Genomic DNA, 9,147 nt, shown 5'->3' with positions numbered 1-9,147 from the left:
CGCATTTTTCCGCAGATGATGATGGAGAGCGGAGTGCTGCTTCTCATCGTCCATAGAGGATTATACGGCGGAGGCGTGGCTTCCCCAGCCTTGCCGTAATGATTGAAGTAATAGCGCCACACGATAGTTCGACCAGACCGAAAGTATCTGAAATGTTTGTCTGTTTTATTACGCCACAGCTTACCTTCCTAAGGCAATGCTAATGCTTATGCTTAAATCTTAATGAATGCAATAGATTAACGATGGTGTCAGACTAGCTGCTGATTTGGCCATGGGAGTAATTTCATTCAGGGGATGCGAATTTTCAGCGAATTTAACTCGCTGTGCTACACTAGAACTGAGGGTTAAATATTCAATTTAAAGATTCGTGCTGCTCTCTTTCTTGTGTATGATCGGCAGAATCCTTGTCTTTGTGTTCGTTATTTATGTATTTATTTTACATAGACATTTAATGTAAAACCATTAATGAAAGTTAAATCAGCTCTGACTTTGGGTTTCACAGATCCTGTATTTAAAACCACGCTTAGCTAAAAGTGCTTCAGATGACTGGGGATAGAAGAGGACAAACAAAAATGATCTGCTAGAATACTTACAAGTTTGCATTGACAAGGGAGTGTTTCTCTTTGTGTCACACCACCTACAGTGGAGGCTTTCATCATGTCCAAAATTAAGGGAATGAAAAATAGATAAACATGTGCGTCACTTAATAATAATGTAACTGCTTATTATTATTATTTATTTTAATATTTGAAATAATAATATTAATTAAAGTATCAAGAGTGGCTAAATGTCCTCATTGTCCCCAATTTCAGCATATATCTACTAATATATAAGTTATAAGTTATAAATGATTTTAAATAAATTGATTATTATGTCATCTTCTGATAAAACCTTAGATTTTTCATTTCAACTGTTGACAGTAATGATTTTTTAAAATCAGCACTTTTTAACTGCCGTTTTCAACTCTGTATTACGGTAAAAGATGGACGCCACATCAAAGAGCTGCCAGCACTGCTTTTTGGGATAAGTCACAGTATTTGGGGTGAGTGTGGCTGCGTGTTAACTTTTTTTCAACATGCGTTGTATCAGCGATTTACTTGAACGTATTCGCAAGTCAATTTTCAATAAATACAGCAGATTAAAAGTCGTGTTGTAGCGGCTAGTACTGCTGCGTGCTACAGCAGCCCCAGACATGTGTTAGCTTGCTATACAGGCTAGTAGCATGCTAACCACGAGCGGAACTTCGTTTAAAAATGTGTCAAAATTGTTTGGCATAAAGATTATCAACACCGCACTCGCCTCTTTGACTACCACTTAATGTCGCGTAATTGTTATGGTGTGAGGTTAAATTCGGGCAGTTAGAAAGCTAATAAACAACAAGTTTTTGAATAAAAAAATGTTTATTGTTTATACACTGTATGTACATACCCAATTCATAATTTCGCTCTTAGACTGCGGTAATGTCACGTTAATGAATTGCTTACAGATGATTAAGAAATGAATTTCAGCTGTCACACCGGCGACAAGTTTTTCATTCCAGCTTCAAGAACATGATAAGGCAAAATGTAGAGATCTCACGTGTTTGCCAAAAAGCAGTACCAGTTTAAATGTCCAGATTTCTTTAACGTAGTTTGGTGTGATACTGCGTCTAGGCGACCGAAAACATGAAGGAGGACTTAAAAGCTAGCATTAAGCCACCATAAAGACCCCTTTTGTAAGTTACTAAAGATACAAGAAGCTGGCCGTTATGTTTGACGTGACCTGTGTTGACAGTTTTCACCGTCAGTGGGACGTACGTGGTCTGGTCACGTGGTCAGCAACATTTAATAGAGTTATCCACCAGGTGGCATGCTATAATCAGCTGCCCCGTGTTAACACGGTCGGGCATGCATTCCTATACAGTGAAATTGACGCTTATGTCATTTCTGTAATTTATGCTGCAGAGCAGTATTACATCATCATTCAAGATGATAACGCCTGCGTTTGACCTGAGCCAAGAGCCTGACCACCTGATCCTCAGCATCCGTGTGCCCTACACCAGAACGTCAGACTTTGACCTTTACATTGATGGAACAGATTTAAAGTTTTTTGCAAAGCCCTACTTTCTGAGGTGAGTTAAGCAATGTACAGTTAATTGTTTCAAATGGCACCACCTACACCGCGCCTAAATTAATATTCAGAGTGTTTGTTTGTTTTTTTAATCGCAATGTTGAACTTAAAAGGGACATGATATTTGATTTTCAGGCTAACTCTTCCTGGAAGAATTATAGAGGATGGAAGGGAAAAGGCAAAGTTCGACATAGATAAAGGTAGGTCGCACGGCATTAACAGTATGAGGCAAATCAAAAGCTTGCTTGGGTGTTTTAGCTGCTTTAATTGGGTACCAGAGGACCACCTCCCCCTTTGTAAAGTTCCTGCTTGTGAATGTCTCTCACTCTGCAATGAATAAAATATCAGCACTCGATGAGGCAAGAGGGGGAAAAAGCAACTGTTGTCTTTTCCATTGTTTAAAAAAAAAAAAGCTTCTTGTTAAAAAAAAAACATGCAACATTTCTTTTCAGTATCAAACATCTAACCTGCTGATATTAACCACTGAATTATACCATAATTTCCAATAATCCAGAAACTGAATAGGAACTGCGAGGAGGATTCGTAGACTGAATGACGATTCAGACACAAGACCTCTGGTATGAAACACAGTGTCCCTGTGTGGAGGGATACACAGAGTGTTTCAAGTACTTGGGAGAACCTGTCACTGTCCCGTTGCACATATTCACTTGTTATATGGCCCTGTTTTTCTTTTTGTAGGAGCCTGGCTGTGTGTTTGGGTGCTTTGTCAGGCTGCAGATTTTATTTGTGACCAATTAACTGCTTTCCAAGTTTAGCTGGGATAATGTTAGCTCATAACCAGCTGTTGTTGTTTAGCTGGCTTGTTGTCAGCTGTCTGGAGACAGGAGGGTCGCACGTCTAATCTGCTGACAATAAAAAAACAAAAAAAAAACTGCAGTAATATTGGGAATACATAAGCACGGTTTTATGTGTTTCAGCCCGACTTCCGTTCAGGACATGAGGCTTGAGGTGAGGAGGAAGAGGCTGTGGTAGAGATGAATGAGAGAGACATGATGAGAAAGAGATGATGAAAATATGCACAGATAGATGTTAAATGGTCATGTATAGCTTGAAATGGATACTTTTCATTTAAAGATCACAAATAACTTCTGAGTCATACTATGATTGTGGCCGGTGTATAGCTACATACATAAAATGCGATTAAATGGAACGGCGGTGTCCATCCTGCCCACTGTATGCGAGATGTTGGGGCTAGAGCAGGGCAATATGGCCAAAAATATTTATCACGATATATATTTGAAAATTTGCGATAACGATATAACCGACGATATAATTGATGCGAGACAAAATACAACTCCACAACATTACTAGTGCAAAAAGACAACCTTCCATTTATTTTCACTTAAACAAGAAGCTGGTTTTTATGTACATTAAAGCTTTATAAAAATGTAACAGTGCAAATGCAAATTCCTTGCTGAAAGTTTAACCAAAAGGCATTTCCAGTAGAAATGGGCTGACATATCCTGAGCATAACCATGTATAATATCCACTGAAGTTAAAAAGAGGTGCTTTGCAACATTAAACTGCAGTGTGTGCAGTATGCATTTTTCGGACCATAAGGTGCACGGGATTATAAGGCACATTAAGCGAAACAAAGCAGTCAGATAAATCAAACTTTATTAAACTCATTATTCTTGCTTCCTCCACTTCTGTACCATTGATTCATTAATGTTGAATTCTCTGGCAGCTGCTCTATTCCCATGTTGTTGCAGTATATTAATGAGTAACCTTCTATTGTGGATGGATTATCTCAGTTGTTCTCCTGACTGAAGTTTGGTCCGTTTACAGCATCCTGCCATGCGATTGCATTTGTCTCTAACCATGAAGAACCTTCACGTTAACTTTTATAAGTGGAAAAGTGTTAGTGTTCGTCCTCCAGCTTCACTGTTTATGTTATGCTAACATAGCTGTGTCGCTAGCGATCACGTAGCACATCATTATATACCAGCTAGCCCAACTTCAGTAACCCTACAAACATCACTGCTGTTTAGTTTCCTGTCTTCATTTATGTTGGAAGTGATAGCAGAGCTGTACGTTTGATTTTTTTCAGAAATCTCTCAGTCAGAACATGCTATATCATGCTTAGGTAACTAGCGAAACTAGCGAGCTAACTTCCGCTAGCTTCCTGCTAACTTCTAACTCCGTTAAATGTAATAACTTTTGTTTTCATGGATGCCTGGAAGTTAAACTTTATAGTTACACCTGGTAAAGCAGCAATGCTGATCGTTTTATTAAAGATGAAAGAATTTAGACAGTTTTTAACTCTAAGTGATGCTGCAGTGTTGTTTGACCTGAAGCATACGGAGTTTAGGACCCAGATTACTCCCAGATTTAAGAGCATCTTAGTCCGACAAATATGACAATAACAACGGCTGCTTGCATGTTCTGCAAAAAAATGTGCTTTGTTGTGTATCTGACGGACAAACACCAAACCAGTTCCACATCACGGAAGTTGCACCATTTTTACAAACCAATTCTGGTTCATCTGTTTCACTCAACAATCGGCCATGTGCGTATGAAAACAAAGGCACCGCGCATGCGCGTTTTACTCCCATTCTATCGCGATATTTCATTTTCCTATCGTTGCCTAACATTATACCGGTATTACCGTGAACGGTATAATATGGCCCAGCCCTAGTTGGGGCAGCACGTTAGCTTTATGGATTCTTTCTAAGTTTATTAAAAGGCATCAGTTTGCTGGAAGATGTAATAATGCACGAATCAATGTATAAAAAAAACCAAGAAAAACTTACTGAACCTTTAAGATATTCACCATGGGGAATGAAATATCAAAGCAAAAATGTGGCAGCAGCATGCTATGAAATGTCTGTTTGAGGTGTCTATGTGAACACAACTTACAAGTGGTACTTTTGGTAAATGCTAAGGTTGTAGACTGTATTATGTATGTACATAGTTTACTACAGCCATGCTTTCTTTGCATTTACTGGCCTTACAGAGCCTTAGACCCTAATCAAGACTTGTGGAAATCTGAAATAAATTGAGGTGCACACATCCTGGTTGTCTGTGTGAGTTTTGTTTACCTTTGCAAAGGGGTCAGACAAAAGTACAGACAGCATGACAGCAGTCTGCATGTTTCTGACAAAGAGGGATTGTAGCCGTAGAATATTTGTAGACACAAGCTATCTGTCTGCCATGGTCACAGAATACATTCAGAACGTCGTGTACAAAAGATAACTTTTAGAAAATGTGTGATGTATCTGAAAGATAACATGGAGACAGAATAAGGCAGTATGGAGCTTTTCATTCAGCAAGGTCAGCTTGACACAGAAGTAGTGGTCTTACGATTTTTTTATTGGAGACATAGTTGGTAACACGACGTCTGTAGTTAATTCAGGATGTGATTTCTTTGTTTCTGCTTCAGAATGTGAGCGCACTTAAGGGGTTTTGACACATTGTTTGACCCTTCTGTCATGTATTTGCTTTACCCCTTTAGTGTGATTGTTTTTTAAGGATAACTCAGAAATTTGAGCAGAAGAAGAGGCTGGATTCAACATATAATCACAGACACAGTTCTAATTTAACATGGAAAACGTGGGAGTGATTGTCTTAATGTTCCCAGGAAAATGTTGTTTTGGTTTTATTGCTTGAGCAGTGGTGTTTCATGCATTAGAGCTCAGAAAGCCTCATTTAAACACGTTATGAATATGCAATTTTTCCTGTCAGCTGAGATCTAGATCACTTTTAGAACATGTGATTCTGTGACAATGTGGCACTTCCTGTAGATTTTAAACCGAACCTCTGTGTTCAGCACACGTTACCTTGTTAATCTTTTTAGGTGGAAAAAATGAGATTCACAGTATAAATGTTCTTGCTTTAAACCTGCTGGCTCTCTGGGGACTTTGCTGTGTGGAGTCTTCCTCCCACAGCCCAAAGACATGCATGCTAGTTTAGTCGGTGAGTCTAAAGTGGCTGTAGGTGTGGCCATGAGTCCGCCTCGCTGTGTTAGCCTTGTGATGACTGAGCAGACAGACCTCACATCTTGTGCTGTGACAGCTGGGATAGGCTCTGACCTTCTCCTCTCTGCATCTCCTTTTAATGACTCCAGATTGGGTGAAGAAGGGTGTTAAGTGGATATCAAAAATAACATTTTTTTCATACTTTAGAAAACCAATTTTGTTTATGTTTGATTGTATTTGGACTTCATGGCATATTGTGACAAAATTATTGCTGTGTTTGCTTCACATGATGTTGGTGATGATGTTGCACTGTCACAGTTCTAGTAGCAGTCACCGATTGTACCTCGGGGGCATCTCCCCTTTATGCTTCAGTCATTCGATAAATGGTAAATTAGCCTTAGCTGGTCATGTTATTTTATCCCATTTAAATGGATGCTGGAGCCATGTTTAATGTCATAATAATTACAGAGTGCAGGAAGCTCTGTTGCACTGACTGTGACAGCTCATGTGGGATTTTCTTTAACTCTTTAATGAGCAAATCATAATGCTTATGAGTGTGATGTTGACTACTTCCCATCGCTGTGGTCTGTCTTTGACGTTCCCTTGCCCATAATCAGTCATAATGAAGCCGTCTTTACGCAGACATCTGCCTTATGGACTCTGACACCTCGTTGCCTGTCTGTCAGCATGGCTCCAGTTAACACGCAGCGTCCAAATAAGCCTGTAACATCTGCTAATAAAGCTCCGCTAATGAGTGTCCTTGTTTAGACTTATAATGAGCAATCATTAAGATCCCTCTTCCGGGCTCTCCATTCTGCAAGGCCTGCAACTCGAGCAATTAGTCATCTCCCATTGTAAAGCACTTCAAAGCCCTAACGCTTGGGTGTATTGAAAGTTTATGAGGTCTTTAGGCAACCATCAGATTATCTCTGCGTCGTTGCCAAGCCGTTCAAATCATCAATCATGTGTTGCCTATTTAGTTTTAATAGCGGTTCTGTGAAGCAGCTCCTGGAGTATGAGGCACGGTGCGGACAGATGGCCTGGTTGATCAGCAATGGTTTGTTGTAGAAACATGCATGGAATCATTGACTTCAGTAATCCATGATTTGAGTTGGATTTGATGCTGTATGGTATCAGGTATTTGTCATGTTGTTATGTAGGACTTAAGATCTTCTCTGATATTTATTGTGGTGTCTCTTTTAAAATGTCTGTGATCTAAATTCTCATCTAAAAGTTACCCCAGCGCAGTGTGAAGTCTAAAAGCAGCTTTGTTTGGCTCATCAGCAGTCGCACACACTCAGTCTAAAATGTTATGAAATGCAGGAAAGCAAGTAAATACTCATTTGAGGAATGCTAATTATCTAGCTTTGCGGGTCAGCTAATCATAGCTACAATTTTAATCATTCCTTATTATGATTTATTTTTTTCCCCAAAGGAAACTGCAGGTTTTGAAAAATCTTAAAAAAACATTGAATTAAGGTACAGAACAGTCTCTCTCAGCCTGGGTAGGGAGTAGTGTCGGTTGGAAAACAGTTTTTGTGTCTGGCTGGAGGCTGTTTAGATGTTGTGTACTTCTTGTGATCTAAAGTATGGAGACATTGGACTGTGTGGGCAGTGGCTGCCTTTCCACTGCAGGGTGGGAAAAACAGTCTGCTTGCTGCGACTGTGGAGCCCTACTCAGTGAGTATTTCAGGCATGCTAACAAGTACATACCCCACAGTAGGTGCTTTTTCCTACAGCGGCGGTTCAAGCAGCTGAAACAAGCTACGTATTTCCTACCCCTTTCACACACTCTGCCAGATGCTGGGGGGGGGGTCTCTGCTCGCCAGGAGGGTCGTGAGGTCAATGTATGTGCAGGTGCATCTTTGCGTTTTGGGTATTGGGTGGTTCTTGGGTACCTGGAGCCCTTGGACCCTGATCTCTGTTCACACCAGGGAGGGAGGCCCCTAATGGAGTCGGCTGCACATTGCCTCTGGGACTAACACCTCTTGGCGCCCTTTTAGGTCCTCCCTCCTTCTCCTGGTGGGATAGGTGCACAGATATCGCAGAGATGTGTGGTCTTAGGTCTCCAGTCCTCTTGCATCATGGATGGTGCAGTCCTCTCAGATCTATTTCTGTCTGCCTCTGGCTCCTGGGGGGTGTTATTGCTGCTTCCCGCCTTCATTTTCAAGTACATTTCATGACAAAGACACACACAATACATTAAACATGTGATCTCTTACACGTGCTCTGTTGCTATAGGTCTTTTCACTCTTTGGGTCCCTAAGGAGACACCGGGAGAGCACTTCGAAGGTCTTCAGATGCTAACAAGTCTCCTCGCCCCAAAGGGCTCCCGTTCAGCCAAACCATTGGTGGAAGAAGTGAGTACTGGTAAGTCATTTATTCATTTGCTTACCTCGCTTGTCCAGACAGTGTTCAGTTTGTGCACACGGGTGGAAAAGATGGCATACAATCTACAATGTGGTGGCTTTTTATCATTTCTAAAGAGTGCAGTGAAAGGGTGGGAGATAATGAAGACGAAGATGAAGAAGACTTTGATTGGCAAGTTGAGCAGGAGATTTACACGGAGAAGTCTGAGGAAGAGCTGAGAGCCCTGCAGAAATACGGCTTTGGCAATCAGAGGTGTGGAGTATTTGCCCGACTGCAGGTAAGATCCATGGATAGATGAAGGTGCGTTACAGATTTGGACTTTAACTCACCCGTGCTGTAAATGTTCTTCAGAAAGAGCTCAGTGACGTGATCGACATCAAGAACCCAGAAGGAACATCAGCAGCAGAGAGGAGGCAGGCTCGGCTGGAGGCAGAAGCATCAGCCTTCTCTACTGACCATTACCTGTAAGTTTAACAAGGCTAAAAACCTCTCAGGTAAAGCATCTTTAATCCTCTTCTGTTTTTACTCAGTTATAGCTGCGTGTAATTGCAGGGCTGATTGGTTTGAGGATGGTGAGATAAAGGGGCTGCTGAAGTTTAGGCCATGGTGGACAAAGCTGAGCCCTTCTTCAGAGCAAGAGGGCGAATCTGGTGAGTTTATGTCATCATCTAAATCTGTTTAATTACTGTTGTTGAGATAAGTCTCTGCTTTGGCTGTTTCTAAAAAGGAG

General features: G+C 40.9%; 1 protein-coding gene across 6 annotated transcripts in view; it reads left to right on the top strand.

The window, feature by feature from the left end:
• shq1 (SHQ1, H/ACA ribonucleoprotein assembly factor) overlaps positions 1-9,147 on the top strand; it is a 48,414-nt gene that overhangs the window by 242 nt on the left and 39,025 nt on the right. For 2 of the 6 annotated variants that reach the window (XM_082532768.1, XM_082532763.1), the window contains exons 1-7: positions 1,049-1,792; positions 1,944-2,110; positions 2,245-2,309; positions 8,289-8,417; positions 8,534-8,694; positions 8,769-8,881; positions 8,970-9,067. In XM_082532768.1, coding sequence (XP_082388894.1) covers positions 1,748-1,792; positions 1,944-2,110; positions 2,245-2,309; positions 8,289-8,417; positions 8,534-8,694; positions 8,769-8,881; positions 8,970-9,067 — 778 coding nt within the window. In that variant the 5' untranslated portion in view covers positions 1,049-1,747. The other 4 variants (XM_082532764.1, XM_082532765.1, XM_082532767.1 and 1 more) reach the window with 4 other exon arrangements.

Source organism: Aulonocara stuartgranti (assembly GCF_965226115.1).
Source record: "Aulonocara stuartgranti genome assembly, chromosome: 5".
In the NCBI taxonomy this organism is placed as follows: domain Eukaryota; kingdom Metazoa; phylum Chordata; class Actinopteri; order Cichliformes; family Cichlidae; genus Aulonocara; species Aulonocara stuartgranti.
Note: the sequence above shows the minus strand (reverse complement) of the source record. Positions and strands in the feature narration are given on the sequence as shown.